This window comes from Gastrolobium bilobum, unplaced genomic scaffold, assembly GCF_033153095.1.
Source record: "Gastrolobium bilobum isolate Gb01-03AN ecotype WA unplaced genomic scaffold, APGP_CSIRO_Gbil_v1 utg16513, whole genome shotgun sequence".
NCBI classification, from domain to species: domain Eukaryota; kingdom Viridiplantae; phylum Streptophyta; class Magnoliopsida; order Fabales; family Fabaceae; genus Gastrolobium; species Gastrolobium bilobum.
In genome coordinates this window covers 1-20858 of record NW_026899607.1, presented here as the reverse complement: position 1 = coordinate 20858, position 20858 = coordinate 1, and the positions used below count along the sequence as shown (strand labels likewise).

At 33.5% G+C, this 20858-nt stretch overlaps 2 protein-coding genes across 2 annotated transcripts; one reads left to right on the top strand and one right to left on the bottom strand.

The window, feature by feature from the left end:
- Positions 1-8203: 8203 nt before the first annotated feature.
- On the bottom strand, positions 8204-8902 carry LOC133291946 (secreted RxLR effector protein 161-like). Its single transcript, XM_061490304.1, has one exon. It carries the CDS (start codon positions 8900-8902, stop codon positions 8204-8206), a length of 699 nt encoding a protein of 232 aa, XP_061346288.1.
- A 5303-nt stretch (positions 8903-14205) lies between these two features.
- LOC133291944 (protein ENHANCED DOWNY MILDEW 2-like) lies at positions 14206-20507 on the top strand (the record flags this gene model as incomplete). The annotated part of the gene is made up of 12 exons (XM_061490302.1): positions 14206-14304; positions 14718-14771; positions 14904-15049; positions 15900-15996; positions 16096-16194; positions 17501-17754; positions 17847-17930; positions 18014-18367; positions 18516-18657; positions 18738-18839; positions 19900-19941; positions 20397-20507. Coding segments are annotated over exons 1-12 (1584 nt in total), but the record flags the coding sequence as incomplete, so codon positions are not given.
- Positions 20508-20858: the final 351 nt, after the last annotated feature.

Genomic DNA, 20858 nt, shown 5'->3' with positions numbered 1-20858 from the left:
GACCAAGATATATAATAAGGTAACAAAAGCGCTATACGGATTGTCATGTTTGATTGAGTGTCCACCAAAGCCTTAATCAATTTATATATCACCCCAAAAAAAAAAAAGCCTTAGTGTGTATAATTTTTAATGGCAATTCATTTAATTCTAAAAAAAACAAGGCTTAAAAGAATTTGTAGACTTTCTAATAAATAAGGTGTTTTTATTTAAAAATGTTGTGTACGATATAAAAAATGTCAAGAAATAATAACATTAAAAATGACACATGTTTTTAAGGATGTGTATGACAACCTTCCCAGAATCAATTCTTTTTTAATTTCTGTTTCCGGGAACAGAAATGAATAGGAATTTCGTTTGGTAAAATCGATTTATTTTTTTGTTCCCAGGATGAACCGGTTTAATTTTTGTGCTAGGGAACAGAAAAAAGAATCAGAAAATTTCTGTTTTTTTTTGTTCCCGGACACAAAATAAGAAACACTTATTTCTCTCAATCACTCTCCACCCCTACCATCATCACCACCACCACCATCATCCCGACACAACTGCCGCCGCCACTATTACCACCACCTCCACTCATCACTTCCACCATGCCACCGTCACCACCATCATCACCACCACCGCTATCACCGTCACCACCACCATCACCACTACCGCTATCAACCACCACCATCATCACAATCACTGTCGTCACCGCCACCATCGCCATCACACGCCACTGCCACCACCCCCTTCGCCACCACTACCACCACCCTCATCACCACCACTGTCACCAATCACCACTACCATTGTTGTAGCCACTACCGTCACCACCACCGCCGTCGCTGCCGCTACCAACCATCACCACCATCGTCACAGGCATTACCGTCACCATCGCCACCATTACACCACTCCCGCCACTACTATCACCACCACCACTGCCACCACCACCACCACTATGATGCCTTCACAACCACCACCACCATGCTACTGCTACCATTGTTTCTGCCACCAACCACCATACCCATCGTCATTGTCGCAGCCACTGCTGTCACCTCCACCACCACCTTCCCCACCACTACCACCATCGCCGCCACTATTACCATCGCCATCGTCGCAGCCACTGCTGTCACAACCGCCACCACTATCTTCACCACGTCACTGCCACCACCACTACCGTATTGTCGCCGCCGCCACCACCACCACAACCACACCATAGGGAAAGAAAAGTGATGATCCGAATTTTTTTTATATTTAATAGGAATTATTTTTTATTATATTATATGTTGTGTAATCAAACACAATTCTCATTCTCGGAATAAAAGTAGAACATGTTATCAAACACATTTTTTTTCTCAGAAACTGTTGCAAGGCATAAAAATAGAAAAGAATTGTTTCTTTTCAAAAACAGTGCTAGGAAATAAAATGATTGTTATGCACACCCTAAAACTAATATTTATAAGTCCATATGCATAGGCAATAGCTGAAAGTACCAGGTATTTTCAATTAATACGAAAGAATACAATTAATTCCAAATATTAATTTGTAAAAGTGTCGAGGTCTCATCCATCTAGGTGGCTAGAGACACTGAATTGAAAATCGAAGAACAAGTGGTGCACAATGGGATAAAGATAATGAGAGTATGCACGACACAGCTTGCAGGCGTGGGATTGCGAAATGTTGAGGTTATTATGTTTCTGTCCACAAGAATTGAGTGGCGGGCCCATTGAAGCAGACCCCAGACCTCTCATAGAAAAGAGGGCCCAATTATCTGAATCATGGCTACTCTTTATTACAGAATCAATTTCACTTTTTAAAAAAATTTCTATCAATTCATAGATTATTATTTGACTAATTTAATTCGATTTCTAACTCGAACTCGAAATTATACTTTAAATTAGAACAAATTTTTGTATCAGTTGATATACATATTAAGTGAATAATTATTTTAATTCTCAAACACAAATTTTAATTTTGCCGCCATAAATATTCCCCGTCACTTTATTTTTTTATTTCTTAATGCAAAAAAAAATAAAATAAAATCAGGGATCAGAAAGGTTATGTTATTTTATTTTTTGGTAGACAAAGGTTATGTTATTTCAATATCAAGGCATTATGCAGTATTAGGTCTGTAAAGGAATTAATTCTTCTCATTTTATAGAAAATAATTTTATCTGATATATAATATAAAAGTATGTGAAGCTCATATAGACTCAGATTAAAAGAAGAGAAAAAAATGAGTTCACACACTTTAATATATATATATATATATATATATATATATAAGATTATTTTTTATAATATGAGAAATATTAATTTTTTTGTAAAAATCTGTCCTTAAATGGAGAAATATTGAAAATTTTGCATTTTTAAGAGAAAATAAAGTTTTTGTCCTTAAATGGATTAGTCTTTCCCTAAAATGATGTTGAGATATTTAAAACATAAAGAAAAATGGTTACAATTGTATTTATAAAAGGGAAATAATTTTTTCAGTTGTGACAGAAATTATTTGTCAGCCTCAAATACAAATATTTGATAAAGAGAAACCAATATTTGAGAGAGAGAGAAAGATTATGAGAGAGAAACCAACATTTATGTCTGAGACATAAAAATGATTTTTGTCACGACTGCATGAATTATTTTCCCTTCTATAAATTATTTATTTAAAATATATTAATATCACAAGAATTGAATAACAAAAGTTTTTTTTATTTGCTGTTAAGTAGTATTTAGGCTAACTTATACATAATTTGACTAATTTACTTCTCTAGTCCAATCAAAGGAAAGTCATCCATGCAGAGACTAAGAAATTCATAAAGATGCCAGCAAGGTCTGGCAGAGGTGGCTAAGGAGTCAGTCTATACTCTAAAAGGACATGGGTTCGATTCTCTCTGGCCGCTTTGAGATCTTTGTTGGTGGCTAAACTGTAAAGCGAGTTTAGTTGTCGCTGTCCCTGGCGTAAATCCTCATGGAGGTTGAACAGGTCTGCCTTGGTCCTGGTGGGTTACATACCGATGTCTCCCCCGCCAGATTTTTTGAATACTAAAAAAAAATAAAAAAATTCATAAAGATATTGTTTTGGAACTTACTCCTAGTAATTGGCATTGTTAGGATTCAAATATATATATATGTAAACTCATTTGGACTTAAAAGTTTCATGTTAATCCCTTAAATCATCTCATTTTCTTTTTTTAATATTTTTATCGGTTCATCATTTCATGACTAGTTCGATTCAGGGCAGGTCCTGTGATTAAAGCTTTAAATTCCTTCTAAAAACAGTACAGGAGAGGATCGAAAAATGCATACTTTTATCCCTATCATTTGGTATCTCATTTTACTTTATTACATTATATATCGCTCATTTCAATTTATTTTTATCTATTTAATTAGAGTATGCGTACATGAGAGTAACTTAATTTCTTATTAATGTACCTTTCTCATATTTCGGATTCTAATTATCTTTTATTTAATCATGTATATCCACTTTTTTATTTTTAAATATATTATTTCTTTTAATTTATAATTTGTAAAATTTTAAATGAACTAAAAAAAACCATGCAAATTCATAAGATACTCGTTGGGTGTTAACGGACTGAGCGCCAAATTTTGGTCTTAAAAGACTAAGTCTGTGTTTAAATGTCTTAGCCTGACATAGCTTGTTACCTGTTATGAATATAATTATCGGCATGTGGCCTAATTTGTTTACGAAAAATAAAAGCCTGATTTAGCCTGATTAAAAAAATAAAACAACAAAAATTTATTCAAACAAAATATATGATCCACAACACTAATAATTTCACAAAGATTCATAAATTCAATGTATATCCAAAAAGCATAATATAGAACAAAATCTTTCAAAAAGTCTGTTTAACCAATAAAATGTGATAAAATGAGTTCAGGAGAGAGATCGCTATTATGAATATTATAAAATATATAAAAAATAAAAATTAATATATCAGGCAAGCCTGAGAGGCTCTAAGGCCGAGCTTTAATTTGAATTGAAGTCTGAGGCCTTTTTATTAAATGAGCTTTTATATAAGCTCAAGCCTGATTCCAACAATCAATTTTAGACATGTAAGTCTAGGCCTTCACGAGTTGTGCCAAAGACTACTGAAAGACTCCTGATTTATTTAGCACCCCTACTCATCAGTTATCATTTATTTATAAAAACCCAAAAAAGAAAACAAACTATCATTTATTTATAAGAGAAGATTTAATTCTTTCGTTTGTGTCTCCTTTTTTCTAACCAAAAAATAAAATAAATAAACATATCTTTCCGCTTCAATTTTGTCCTAAAATCATTAGTGTTTGGGGACTTGAATTAACCATTAACTTCGAGGGCAAAAATGTGTGGTGGAGCGGTACTTCTTGCCGCGCCAATAGAAACTAATGGGGCGTTTGGTACAGGAGAAATTTTTATTTGTCCGGGAATCTCAATTTTCAAAAATATGATTTTTACATTCAGTTTACCATAATATCCGGAAATTTAAAATTTAGAAAAATTCAGTTTCCCGGGAATCCGGCCAAATGCCGTGTACCAAACGCCCCCTAAGGTAGAAAATATTTAAAGAAGGGATTCACTGATCTCATGTAAAGAGAGTACTTTCTCTCTCACACACACACACATATATATATATATATTTTCCTTTGATATTAGTATCAAATTAAAAAGTTTGACATAAAATTTTAATCGTTGATTTTCGTCGCCAATGTGACGATTATAATTTATTGAGAAGTAATAATTATTTAATATGTGTGACCTAATAAATTATAACAGTTAGATTTATGAAAATCAACGATTAAGATTTGGTACCAAAATTCTTAGTTTGACACTGATGTCAAAAGATCATGCCCCTACATGTTCCTGCCCATACATATAGGATCAGGATCCTTTGACACCAGTGTCAAACTTTAAAATTTGACATCAAATCCTAATTATTGATTTCCGTCAATTAACGGTTATCATTTATTGATAATCAAACTTATTAATTTATTATTAATTTCCAAGAAATGATAAGCGTCAAACTTTGAAACTTCATACCAATTCTAACCGTTAATTTTTGTCAATCAACGGTTATCATTTCCACAAATCAAATTATCAACGGTTATTATTTTCGCTAATCAAATTTATTAATTAATCATTAATTTCTAATAAATGATAACCGTTGATGTCCGCCAATCAACGGTTATCATTTATTCGGAATCAAACTTATTAATTAATATTAATTTCCAATAAATAATAATCGTTGATTAGCAGAAATCAATGATTAAGATTTAGTGTTAAATTTCAAAATTTAACACATTGTCAAAAGATACTACATGTAATATATATATATATATATATATATATATATATATATATATATATATATATATATATAGGGACAAGATATTCTTACACTGGTGTAAGAGTTAGAAGTCTTACACTCAATCTTGACCATTGATCCACTTGTATCAAATGGCTCACATTACTAAAAAAATTGAGCCCTTAGATATAAATGAGATCAGTGGACAAGATTAAGAGTGTAACTTACACTGGTGTAAAATGATCCTAACCCATATATATATATATATATATATATATATATATAGGATCCTTTGAACCAGTGTCAAATTTGAAGTTTGACACCTCATCTGAGAGTTGTTAGATCAAAAAGATCAATTGTGTCACATGCTTACAAATCAGAGTAGTTGATCTTTTTTTATCTAATGGTTCTCAGATGAGGTGTCAAATTTCAAATTTGACACTGGTATCAAAGGATCATATCTCATATATATATGAGATTTACATTTCTGCAGCTGTTGTACGTGCAGCAATCAAATACTTGCCACATATATACTTGAAAGCATTAAATGTGGGGAATCATAACTATACAAATGATGAAAGCATTAAATGTGGAGAATCATAATCATACACCTGTCGTTGTTATACGTAAAGCGGCTGCAGAAATAATTTTACCTATATATATGGGTTTTATAAGAGTTATGTTGTAGGAAAAGTGATTGTGTAATGTTATAGAGATTCGTTTTGCGTGCCATAATTTTCTTTTTCTTTTTTCTTCAAAAAGTGTGGGCCCCACAAAATGTTTTGTGTGTAGAAAAGTTTGTTGTGTCATGTTAAATGACAAATGCAAACCCCTATATATATATGTGTGTGTGTGTGTGGGTTTTATAATTCTTATGTAACATGAGAATTAAAATTTTCTTACACACCCTTCGATTTTCGTGTCGATATGAATTTCACACAAGATTTTTTTTAATATATGGGTCTCACATACTTTTTATCTTTGTGACATAAGAATTCTCTTCTTATGTAACATGAAAATTATAAAGCACTATATATATGGTGCAATCAGTGAGTTCATGTTATGTATAATCCGGTGCTTTAGATTTCAACCATTTTTACAAGCATTTATGGTGTTTTATATAGATGGTGATGTATATGATGAATCTTATATTGTTGAACGATACTAATGTCATGGCGTGATTGGTGGTGATTTTGAATTTTAGAGAATTGGACGTTATGCATTTAATATTACGTAAAAGTTGAATTATTATTCTGTCTTACATTAGGATGAGTAAGGTCAAGACTCAAGAGACAAATCCGTAACAGTTATATTATTAGGTTATGGCAAAATTAAATTTCCTGTCGGAGCAAGTTGCTCATCTCCTATCACTTTCAGTTAATAAAACGTCCTTAACTTTTCTTTTCTTTTTCAAAAATCTGATGGGACCCAATTTGCTTCTCTTTGCAGGAAAAGTTGCTAATCTGAAGAAATACAAAGCCCTTAGTTTATTAGTGAGTAAAATTGTTAGTTGTTAATTTGATCCGTGCAGCCTTTTTTCACAATTTTTGGTAATCTAATATGGGGTTGCTATACTTTCTCCAAAGCAGAATAGAATACAGAATTAACAAATAGCCAAAATATAGAAAACAAACACTCGATTATAGTTCTCTACTTATTAACATAGAAACTACATATTCGGCCGCATTAAGAATAACCCAGCAACTAATTAAAATGATCACTTAAGTCCAACCAAACGGATAGAAACATCCTCCTGTTAAATCTAAAATTATGAATCATGCAATGATTATAAAATACCAAACGTTAATAAATCAGAGTTGTAATTATGTGTACCTTGTTGGGCCATCACAAAGTCGGAGAAGAACGGTTGGAAATATGGGAACAGGATGCTAGAGTCTTCCTCTCTATTGCCTATTCAGAAATTGGCAGCCTTCAGCACATGGGAGCATGATGGCTAATGGAGCTTAGCTCCAATATAAATAGGCTAGAGAGGGGACCTAGCCAATAACCCAGAAAAGAGTCTGTGTCCACTGGGTCCACCCATCATGGAAAACCAGGGTCACACTAAAGCCTACACTGCTGCCCAACTAGGCCCAATAACAACAGATGTCAGAAGCTCAATTCAATGTGATCACAATGGGCTAGTTATAATAATAATATTGGAATATCCATTAACCCGATTAATTTTAAAAGACAAAACTTATTAATTAATATTGCCCATAAAATAATATTTCTAACATTCTCCCACTTGGGCTATATTAATTAATTTAATATTATTTTGAAAATCATTTTATTTCGAAAACGACTCTATCGGGTTAATAACTAGAAAATAATTTTACGTGGCCACAATTTCGAAAAGTAATATTCCAATTCCAGCATCTCAACACAATTCAATCCAACATAACCTCATCATAGGAATATGACGATCAATATACCGAAAATATCATGGCATACGACCTTCCGTACTCACATACAATGAGTATTACATCTTCATGAATCAGGGCCTAGTAGTGTAGTAAGAATTAGTGCCAAAATGTGATCAACAGTGTAACACACTAATTCTTATCGGTCCTCAATGTAACTTCTCAACAACATGAAATTACATTAGTGCAATTTCCAAGCAACATGAAATTACACTCTGTAATGCAACTTCTCAACAACATGAAATTGCATTACCACAATTTCTAAACAACATGAAATTGCTTTGCTTAAATAAGCCAGTATGTCACAGTACAACATGAGATCTCAACAGTGACAATTATATATCTTTAAACTTTACAACATGTTTAAAGACAATTATACTTCTCAGTCGACAATAGAATAATAATAACAAAATCATGATGATCATCAATAATTCTCAAGAAATATCAGTCTACAAGCAAAATAACTGAAAGCAAGGAAAAAAATAAACATGACTCCCACTAATCAAGGGAATGAAAAGAGTCAAAGATACCCATATTCTTCACATGTTCCTTGAACAATACGGGTCGCAAACCCTTTGTCAATGGATCTGCCAACATGAAATCGGTTCTGATATTTTGAATAGCAATGTCACCTTTTTTAACCAAGTCCTTCACTGTGTAGTATTTGATTTCCATATGTTTAGATGCATTGTTAACCTTGTCATTCTTGGAATAGAACACAGCTGCAGTATTATCACAATAGATCACCATAGGTTTGGATATAGAGTTCACTATGCGCAAATCAGAGATCAAATTTCTCAGCCAGACTGCCTGAATAGAAGCACCATAACAAGCTACAAACTCAGCATACATTGTAGAACTCGTGATAAGAGTTTGCTTTGTGCTTTTCCATGAGATAGCACCACCAGCCAACATAAAAATGTATCCAGAAGTCGATTTTCTATCATCTGAGCAACCAGTAAAATCAGCATCCGAATAACCAATTACCTTGAGATCTTCTACTCTTTTATATACAAGCATGAAATCCTTTGTGCGCTGCAGATATCTCATTACTTTCTTGGCGGCAACCCAGTGATCATGACCTGCATTTGACAAATATCTCCCGAGAGTATTTACAGCAAAAGCAATATCAGGTCTGGTGCATACTTGTGCGTACATAAGGCTTCCAACTGCACTATCATAGGGAATATTTTTCATCGCTTCCTTTTCAACATCATTTTAGGACACTGCTCTTTACTTAATTTGTCTCCCTTTACAACTGGAGCATCACCAGGTCTGCAAGATTGCATATTAAATCTCTTTAGCACACGATCAATATAGCTTTTTTGTGATAACCCCAGAACTTTTTTAGATCTGTCACGGTGAATCTCAATGCCCATAACAAAAGAAGCATCACCAAGGTCTTTCATCTCAAAATTTCTGGAGAGAATAGCTTTCGTCTCATTCAATAAATCAACATTATTATTAGCAAGCAAAATGTCATCTACATAAAGTACTAAGAAGATATATCTACTCCCACTTACTTTCATGTAGATGCATTGGTCAAATTTATTATCCTCAAAACCGTGTGATCTTACAACCTTGTCAAATTTCAAGTACCACTGACGTGACGCTTGTTTAAGACCATAGATGGACCGCTGAAGTTTACACACCATGCCTTCCTTGCCAGCTTCTTTAAAACCTTCGGGCTGCAACATATATACTTCCTCTTCAAGGATTCCATTAAGAAAAGTTGTTTTCACATCCATTTGATGAAGCTCTAGATCAAAATGAGCCACTAATGCCATGATTATCCTGAAGGAATCTTTAGTAGATACCGGAGAAAAAGTTTCAGTGAAGTCAATGCCCTCTCTCTGTGTGTAGCCTTTTGCAACTAATCTTGCCTTGAATCTTTCTATCTGACCCTTATTATCTTTCTTTGTTTTGAATACTCATTTACAGCCAATAGATCTGTGCCCGTCAGGTAAATCAACAAGTTCCCATACCTGATTTGCAGAAAAGGAATTCATCTCATCTTTCATAGCTTTCAACCATTCATCTGCTTGGTCACTTTCAAGAGCCTCTTCATAGGTCACATGATCAAATATCTCCTCAATCATAGAATCATTTTCACCAAGATAGACTATGAAATCATTAGTGATAGTAGGTCTTCTTTCTCTTTGCGACCTTCTCAATGGTACAATTGGAACCTCTTCAGGTAACTGAGTAGTTTCAAGTTCTACAGAGGGAGCTGGTTCATTAACAACAGGAGCTGCCATTCTCTGAGTTTCCCAAGTCAAAGCATCATTTGAAGAAAGCACAGGTATAAATATAGTTTCAGATGATTCTCCACTTTCATAAGAGTGAGAAGAAGTCATTTCAGCAACATCAAACTCTAGAAATTTTGCAACTTGTGATTCAACAATTCTGGTGCCACGGGAAGGACAATAAAATTTATACCCTTTAGAGTGATTAGGGTATCCAATAAAGTAACATCTGGTGGTTCTTGGTTCCGACTTCTTTTGAAAAGGATCATAAATCTTCACTTCTGATGGACAACCCCAAACTCGAAGATGATTTAAGCTGGGCTTTCTACCAGTCCATAACTCAAAAGGTGTCTTTGGGACAGACTTACTAGGCACACGATTCAGAATATACGCCGCTGTTTTAATTGCTTCACCCCATAAAAACTCAGGTAAATTAGATCTGCTCATCATACTTCTTTTCATCTCAATAAGGGTACGATTTCGTCTTTCAGATACACCATTCTGTTCAGGACTACCAGGCATCGTATATTGAGCGATAATACCACAATCTTGCAAGTATTTAGCAAAAGGCCCCATGTGCTGCCCAGTTTCAGTATATCTCCCATAGTACTCACCACCACGATCAGATCTAACAACTTTGATGACTTTTCCCAATTGTTTTTCAACTTCAGTGCGGAATACTTTAAACACATCAAGAGCCTCAGTCTTCTCCTTAATTAAAAACACATAACCATAGCGAGAGAAATCATCAATGAAGGTGATGAAAAATTTCTGGCCATACAAAGTGGTGGCATAAGGCCCACTAATATCTGTGTGAATAATCTCCAGTAATTCTTGACTACGAGTAGCACCTTTTTTCTTAGTTTTAGTTAATTTTCCTCTCACGCAATCAACACAAATCTCAACATCGTCTAATTCAAGAGGAGGAAGGATTTCAGATGTGATGAGTCTATTAACCCTTTCTTTAGAGATATGCCCTAGACGCTTATGCCAAAGCAAAGAAGATTTTTCTTTGATTAAACACCTTTTACTCACACCAGATTCAACATTCAACGAGCAATATGGGTCATCAGAAGACAAAGACAATTTATATAAACCATCATCCATAACACAATTTCCAATAATCTTAGAATCAAAAAACACATCCACTTTTTTATTAGCAAAATGAAAACAATATCCAACATTGTCCAAGGATGAAAGGGAAACTAAGTTCCTTCTAAAGTCTGGAACATAGAAAACATTATTTAAAACTAGTCTATAGCCAGAATCTAGTTGCAGAAAAATAGTGCCAACAAGCTGCACGTCTACGCCCACATCATTTCCAACTTTAAGCTTTGACTCCCTCAGACTTGGTTTCCTCAGGTTTGTTAGACCCTGCAAAGTAGATGTTACATGGACAGAAGCACCAGAATCCATCCACCAAGAGTTTAAAGGGACATCAATTATATTTGATTCAAAACATACCAATAACTCACCTTGGCCCTTTTGTTTCTTAGCTAACCAAGCCTTAAACTTGTAGCAATTGGTCCTCTTGTGACCCTTTACCTTGCAATGAAAACATTTTATAACCGCTCCTCCATATTTATCATCATTGCCCTTCCTTTTGAAATTCTGAGATTGCTTAGGAGCAAGAGAATTGTGCCTTTTAAACTTTCCTTTATTCTTGTTGAAGAATTTTGTTTTATCCTTGATGGATAAAAGAGCAAAAGCAGACTCATCCTTTTCTTTCTTTAACTTGTCTTCTTCAGCAACACATTTCCCAATGAGATCGTTAACACCCCAAGTTTCATTCTGCGCAGTATAAGCAGTTTTAATCTGGCTAAAATCAGCAGGCAAAACATTCAGAACATGATGCACAATAAAATCATCCTGAAAAACGATATTATGGCCCTTCAACTTGGTTTGAATGTGGACCATCCTCAGAATAAATTCTCGTATCCCGATTGAAGCGTTATATTTCATATTAGTCAGTTCATTCACCAGATACCCAGCCTCAGCTTTGTTTGAAATTTTAAATCTCTCACCAACAGCATCAAGAAAGGCTTTAGCAGTCAAATTTTCAGGCAAACCACTGAGCAGATGCTCAGCAATCGACCTCTTCATAGCAATAAGGCTCAAACGATTGGATTTCTCCCATCTCGCATAATGGGCTCTCTGACTGTCAGTGCTCTCATCAGTGGGTCTACGCGGTTCATTTTGACGTAAGGCAAAGTCTAAATCAACAATTCCCAGCGCAAATTCAATGTCTTGTTTCCACTTCTTGTAATTCGATCCAGTCAGCATTTCGACAGTGGCATTATTATTGTTAAGAGCGAAGTTAACTGATTGACACATATAATGCAATAAATTAGTCATGAGCAATAACAAAAATAATTAAATATCATAGACTCCCCTTTGGGCAGAGTATATAATACATAATTATTTTTCATCACATGAAGATTTAACAATGGAGAGAATTATACATAATTGTCTAAAACTTATCCCCTTTGGGCAGATAAATTTTATAAATTATATATCTCCTTAATTCCAAAAATCGTCATATGTAATTTTCAAAAAATTTACCCCCTTTGGGCAGATAAATAATTTTCAATTACATATTCCCATCAATAACATTTATCTTCATGTAATTTATTATTATATATTAAAAACCCCCTTTGGGAAGGTAATTAACATATAATAATTATTAAACAACAATAATAACTCATGAATCAAACATGCTCAAACAACACGAAACACTTTTCCAACATGTGTTTCTTGAAAAAAAAATATTGCATTTGTCAACCAAAAGAATTCACTCATTGTCAATCACAATTATTATAATTGTGTATCAAAATAATATTTAAGTTATATCATTACGGGGTGTATTAAGCTATTCTGAAATATATATAAAATTCGAATAAAGGCAGCATGTACAGCGAAATAATAAAAAGCACAAACTGATAATGCATCCACAAGGATAAGACTTCAGATTTAATGGAAACAAGGATAAGACTTTTATTTTGAATAAATATTCAAAATTCAATGAGTTATTATACATGCTGTGCAACCAGGATAATTATCTAATATCTTATAAAACTCGATGAGTCATAAAACTGACAATGATTTTGAATAAATACTGGAGAATATTTACGTGTTGTTTTGCAAATATAGATTATCGCCAACGATATATATATATATATAGTTACGTGTTGTTTTGAAAATATATATATATTTATATATATATATATATATATATATATATATATATATATATATAAACGATATATCCAGTCAACAAGGTAAAAAGAATAACAATATATATATATCCAACTTTATCCTAGAATATAATAACAATATATATCGAGTTGTTACTGGTTTATCGCAAACGGTAAAAAAAATTTCTTTTGTTTATAATTGATAACAAGTAAAATATTTAAAGCTCCCTTTAAAATCGGAACCGAAAAACAAGTACACAGAAAATCATGCCCACGATATATCTCACTTGAATAGTTGTTATATGTTACTTGAATAATAAATCTTACGTGGGATATATCTTGATAAAACGGTAAAAAAAAAATAAAAAATTACGTGGGACCTAATAAAGTTGTCAAGGTCATTGTGGGGTGGGGTTTTAGAAATTCAGAAACCCATTCAACGAATCAGTCTTCTCTGCTAACAATGGCGAATTGTTGAACAAAAGTAAAAAAAATTCTAATGATCTTCCCGTTCATGATTCACCTTACAATTATTGAAAAAAAAAAATAATACAGACTAGTATTGTCCTCAACACGTAAACATTCAAAACATATAATACTGTACATTCAAAACATCTATGTACGCTAGCTAGAAATCATAAAAAAAATGCAAGATAGAATTGCACAGAAAACAATGATAAATAAAGATAACGCTACACGTGAATTCTCAACCGAACAAATAAAGTTATATTGGATTCTATAATCATATACATGTGGCTCTGATACCAAATGTTAAATCTCAAATTATGAATCATGCAATGATTATAAAATACCAAATGTTAATAAATCAGAGTTGTAATTATGTGTACCTTGTTGGGCCATCACAAAGTCGGAGAAGAACGGTTGGAAATATGGGAACAAGATGCTAGAGTCTTCCTCTCTATTGCCTATTCAGAAATTGGCAGCCTTCAGCAGATGGGAGCATGATGGCTAATGGAGCTTAGCTCCAATATAAATAGGCTAGAGAGGGGACCTAGCCAATAACCCAGAAAAGAGTCTGTGTCCACTGGGTCCACCCATCATGGAAAACCAGGGTCACACTAAAGCCTACACTGCTGCCCAACTAGGCCCAATAACAACAGATGCCAGAAGCCCAATTCAATGTGATCACAATGGGCTAGTTATAATAATAATATTGGAATATCCATTAACCCGATTAATTTTAAAAGACAAAACTTATTAATTAATATTGCCCATAAAATAATAATTCTAACAACGGGGTGTTGGGTGATTCATGTCTCTGTTTCTCTTAATTTTCTCCTTGTTTTGCAACTCTCTTTTTTTCTCCTGTAAAATATGTGCCCTCTCATAACAAAATTGTTTAATTATTTTTTACTCTATATTATTTATTATTATTAAGGGCTTGAAAATCCTTTTACTTGGTTCTTTTGCTAAAAATTGTGCTTATACCAACTAACAAAATTTGAATGCTACTTTCCTTTCAATAAAAGGCTTGGTGTCACAAGGCTTGATTGTAGTTGTTCCCATCATATGTGCTTCATTTTAATGACAATTACATGATGATTTCAACAGCTTTTGCTCTTGGTTTTGGAGAAGAAGTTGGGGATTCAGAAACTTTCGAATGAGGTTTGTTAAATATTTATTTTTCCTTCCATGAAGATGATCTTCTCTGATATTTTTGTTCCTTTTTTTTCTTTTTTATTCAAGTCATATTTATTGTTTTTAATGTTTTCTTAAGATTTTAATGCTTGATTTCAGGAAGTTAAAGATTTGGCTCAACCTCAATGTATAGTTGATGATAATGACAATGATATGATAGATGAACCTAGTGAAGAGTCAGAAGCAGAGGAGGATTGGTTGGATTCTGTTTGTGCGCTTTGTGACAATGGTGGTAAACTTTTGTGGTATGAATTCTTTTTCATATGGGTTAATTTATTATAATGTTTTATTTCTGTCTTGTGTATCTGTGACTATAGATAATTTTGTTAAGAATTATAGGAATAGTAACTCTGAATAGTAATATATTATATTCACATGGTGTGTAATAATGATATATGAAATGCTATTAAAATGGTTCTATTTATACTAATCTTTAAGTCAAGTACTAGTACCATATGACCAAGGTTATCAAATCGTGATTGTGTGTGTAAGATTTAAAGACGCGCGCACACACACGCTCGCGCACGCACGTGTGTGTGTGGGGTGCTAAATGTGTGAATAAAAGAAAAAATCATTAGTCATAAGGTCATATAGTTGATTCTTGTCATCAACACATATCTAAGCTCATAAATAAAAAAATCATAATACATAACTGCATATGTAACCTAGTCTAAAAGTAGTTATCCTCCTACTTATCAGTCATCAAGTCTAGCATTATTACTATAACGATGAGTTGAGTCATCATCTAACATAATTAATCCTTCATCTTCTTCCTCTTCAGTCTTACTATCATCATCTCCTATACCTTATTCATCAGTATGAATGCCTTTTCCTTTATCATTCTTGTGGGAATTCCCTTACTCCTACCCTAACAAGTTGAGGTTTGATGGGGAGTGGTTTTATTTATTTATTTATTTTGGATGACTAATTGAGTATATAATATATTCTAAAGAAATTCTAAATGAGTCTAAACTTATTCTAAATAAATTCTAACAAATTTCTTATAATGAATTATATGATTTTCTCATTTGCTTCCTTGTTGTAGAATAGTATTTGTTTATATTCATAATTTTAACTTATTGAATGATAATGCAGTTGCGATGGAGCGTGCATGAGGTCATTTCATGCTACTGAGGAGGATGGTAGAGACTCTAATTGTGATTCTCTTGGTTTTACCCGAAAGGAAGTCAATGTATGATAATGTTATTTTCTTTTTATATGTATTTTAGCTGTCCTTTTCCACTTCATATAATCATGTAGAAATTTATTTTCTTGTGGCAAAAATTTGCAGTTGATCCAGAGCTTTTATTGTAAGAATTGTAAATATAATCAGCACCAATGTTTTGCATGTGGCAAGCTGGGATCTTCTGATAAAGTTAAGGGTGCTGAGGTATGGCTATGGCAAATAAAATCGCTTGCTCTTTACTTGTTGATTAGTTCATTTATATATTTTTCCATAGCTGGATGATGTGCCACCTAATCCTTGTTAGTCTTTTTAATACAAATTATTCTTTGTTACAATTTTAATCGAGGAGAAAGAGCTTTTAGCATATTCGGCTTTGCTTCTACTTTTAATGAAAGTTTTGGTGATGTATGTGGTGGCACCTTGTTGTAAACGCAAACATCAATGAAGGTCCTAATGGCCACTGAAGATCTCTTGTGCAATTCATTATCTCTATTGCTTTATATTTTGGTTTCTTTGGGGTTTATTGAGTCATGGATCATTCAGTAAATGAGTTGTTTCCTGGCTGGAATGGCTAACCAGAGATCTTAAAAGTTTTGGACGAAGTAGCTATACCTCATTTGAAAGACATGTTTCTGTATTTATACTATTTTTTATTTAATTTTATATTATAGATGCAATTTTTTATTTTCTTTATAAGCCTTCCAGTTCAGATGAGCTGGATGTCAAACGATTTGCACAGAATCCCTGAAAATGATTGGAGCTGATTTTTTTATTTTTTTTGCTACACACATTCTGTAGCCAGCCCAAGCTTGCCTATTGAACAAATTTTGGGGGGAAATACCTTGTATGTTGTAGACCTTATGACCTGAAATGTGAGAAGGGGAAGGGCAATTCCCATATATTTTCCACAACATGCGCTTTGAATCTCTCACTTGCTTTTTGTATTTTTCTCTTCGACAAATATTGACATCCACAAAAATAACCTTCTTCATGGATGCTTTAAATCTGTATTTCAAGAGTTCATGCTGCCTTTATCAGGGTTGAGTTGCCATGATGTTGGTGTTTGACTTTGCAGTACATTGTTTGATTCCTTTGAATTATGATGATTTAAGCCCTATCCAAAAGTACGAGGCAACCTGTTTAAATGGAAAACGCCTAGTTTATAAAAGATAAATTAAATTTTTGCTCAACAGTTTCTTTTACTTATTTTCCGTACAACCTTGATAAGTTAGGAAAACATTGAGGTTTTGGTGAACCTTGTAATATTGGCTGTGCTTCCAAGCTTACCTTCCACATGCCAAGTTAAGTTGTTTATGTATCCTTGTTCTCCTATCATGCATTCCTGTGAAATATTGATTTGAAGACTTAGTTCTCCTGCTTCAAAGTCTGTAATATCTGGTCTTGATTTCGATTGATTTGTTAAGATAGTGGCTTTTGGAAACAAGAGGCTTTTTTCAGGAGCCTCCTTCTATTGTACGGAACTAAGTTATTTTGGGAATTCCTCTTTCAGGTCACTAAATGTTCTTCTGCAACCTGTGGCCGTTTTTATCATCCACGTTGTGTTGCGAAGTTACTTCCCATGGTAGTTAAGTTTAAGCATGTTGGAGAGGAACTTGAGAAAAATATCGCGGATGGTCATCCTTTTATTTGTCCCGTTCATTATTGTTGTGTCTGTAAAGAATTGGAAAATAAGATGGAACCTGAGTTGCAACTGGCTGTTTGTAGGCGTTGTCCAAAGTCCTATCATCGCAAATGTTTGCCAAGGTTATTTCTCTCCTTTTCTGTGTTTCTTGTCTTCATTTTAATATTTTAATTGATATTGTCCAAACAACTGACTCTCAAGTTGCTTTTATCAGACAGATCTCTTTTGATGATGAAGATAATTTACCAAGGGCTTGGGAAGGTCTTCTATCAAACAATCGCATTCTTATATATTGTTTGTAAGTGTTATATGGGTGTTTTTGTTTTTTCAATTAGCCCTTTTAGACCGCTACTTAAGTTTTTTTACTGTTACTTGGAACAGAAATCATGAGATTGATGATGAACTTGGGACTCCCAAAAGAGATCATTTAAAATTCCCCAATGTTAAAGGCACTTATCCAGAAATTAATGCTGCTGATGAGAGGACAAAACCTGCGGACAAAGGGAGAGTTATATTGAAGAAGAACAATGTTGGCAAAGATAAGGGACCTAATTTGATTGGAAGACTGTCATCTGGGGAACTTAGTAAGAAGAAAAAACCAAAGTCAAATGAAATGAATAAGGGTTATGAGCGAATCAAGCCTGTCAATCAGGTTGATAATGAGACCCCGTTGGTTGAGCCTATTAGAAAGTTGAGTTGTTCACTGCCTTTATCAGATGCTGATTCAGAGAAGAGGTGTCTAATCTGACTTCTGAGTTGCTTATTTTCTTGCTATTGATTCTTTTTGTTCTTTCAGAGTATTTCTTTAATGGTTGGCATTATGATGTAATTCCTTTGATTCTTGTCTGAAACTTGAATGCTGACATTATTTCCTCCCATGTAGTTTGTTGGCCTTGTTTAAAGAAGCTAGATCATCAGTTACGTTGGAGAGTGTAAAGCGCAAGCTTGCTTTTACTCATACTCACGCATTCAGAAATGTTCTGGAGGAGACAATTACAAAGGGGAAGCTGGAAGGATCAGTCGATGTATGTACCTATTTTTATTAATGTGTGTCTCTTTGTGGATTTTCTTGTACGATTATGTGTTCTGTCGTGTGTATATACAGGCTGCTCAAACAGCTCTAAGGAAGCTAGAGAGTGAGTGCAGCATTCAGGATGTAGAAGCTGTTTGTGACCCTGATGTTCTGAAACAGATATTTATGTGCAAGGTACATACCTATTTTCGGATTACTTCTGAGAATTTTAATTATTGCTGCTTAAATAATCAAAATACCAATTTAACTCAAAAACTTAAGTTGTTGGGCTATAAAGCACCGACAGTTTAAAAAACCTGAAGAGTCGGTGTCGTCGACACGTATCCGACATGTTGTCAACATTTCCGACACGTTGACCAATCCGATACACGAATTTGACCAATCCAATTCGTGAATTTGATCGTGTCCGACATAGTCAAATGACATTTTTGCAATAAAATTATAATTTTTAAAAATAAAAAATACATTAATAAAATTATAATTTTAAAAAAATTAAAATACATTTAATAAAATGTATATTCTTTCTTTCTTCTCTTTTTCTTCTTTGTTTTCGATTTCCACTATTTTGTTTTCTTCTTCTTACTTTTTTTTCTCTCTCTTCTTTCTTCTCTTCCTCTTCGTTTTCAATTTTCACTGTTTTTTTTTTCTTACCTTTTTATTTTATTTTATTTCTTTGCCTTCTTTCTTCTTTTATCTGTTATTTTTCCCTTTGTTTTTTTTCTCTTTCTTCTTTCGATTTCCACTGCGTATTATGTGTCATAATAAGATTGTCTGTTACGTTATTTTGAATAATAAGAATTTCATAATAATATGGCCTCTGCTCCGTCTCTCTCGTCTGTTGTTTCAATTTGACACACATCAACTGCTCTTTGGTGGTTTTCTGGCCAAGCCTCACCTCTGCAGTTTGCATTCTTCACCCTGTTGAGTACTTTAGTTTTGTGTCTGTCTGCCTCTGTTCAGTTCAGTTTTTTCCTGTATAATTATATCCCTTGGTATGTAGGTTTTTTGGGTTTGATTAAACCGGGCATGTGATAAAAGCAAAAGGGTACTGGAGGAATATGCTTCAGATATGACCATACTTTTTATTGTGTTCAAATGAATTTCTTTTTTGGCCATCACATACATAGTATTCATACCAATTATATTTAGTTTGCATGTTACCTATGTATCCATATTAATATTCATAATTGCATCCATCTAGCATTGCTTAAAGAATGATTTTTTACATTTGCAGATTATTGATAAACTACATTGGTATGTTCAGAATGGTGATACAGTAAGTACTACTATTCTTGTGCACATATTTGGTCCTTTACCTCCATTTGCATGAATTTTGTCATTAAACTCGTTTATATTCACCTGAAACTGAGTGACAATAATAACAGAATTGTCATTCTATCAAATCTTCAGTTTCTAGTTTCTTCTTGGAATATTTGCTGTAAAATGATTTGAGGGAACTTAATATTGTCGGCTTTTGGCAGTTCTCTGTTGCTCTGACTTTTGTCCTCAATTTGCTTTAAATCTTTGCTTTTATATTTCTTCAGTTTTTCCCTTTAGATTTCACACTTGTCTACTTGAATTTTCTTTATCTGGCATTTATGTACAACAAAGTATCTGATTTTCCTGGTCAAATTATTATTTTCTGTCTGTTTGATTACCATTCTGGACATTGTTAATATATTTCTGATACTTGATGTTGAATACCTGATTGGCATGGTTACTTCTGGTCAGATTGTGGACTTTTGTTGTGGTGCTAATGATTTTAGCATCCTTATGAAGAAAAAGCTTGAGGAGACCGGAAAGAAATGCTCATACAGAAACTATGATTTACTTCCAACAAAGGTGAATATACATTTAGAAGTTGTATCGCTCTAATTGTTGTAATTCAATTTTTGCTTCCTGTCAGTTGCATAATGTGATGATTGGTTATAAATTGACAGTTATATATGTTGAAATATTGAAAAAGTGTGTGTGTGTTCGTATTACATGTATTGTGACTATTTTTTAAGAAGTTGGCCGAGTTTTTGAATATTCACCCATTTCTAATATTCCAGTTTATCAATGATCTCTTCTCTGTACTTTTTGCTGCTGCCCCATTGTATTCGAAGATAACACAATCTTTAAATCTTTATTGGTTTGGGAACGTACTTAACTCTAGTGCTTGTGGATCTTTGTTTATAGTCATATTTGCTT

Coding starts and splice junctions, on each gene's coding strand:
- LOC133291946 (XM_061490304.1), bottom strand. CDS start 8,902: ATGAAAAATATTCCCTATGATAGTGCAGTTGGAAGCCTTATGTACGCA.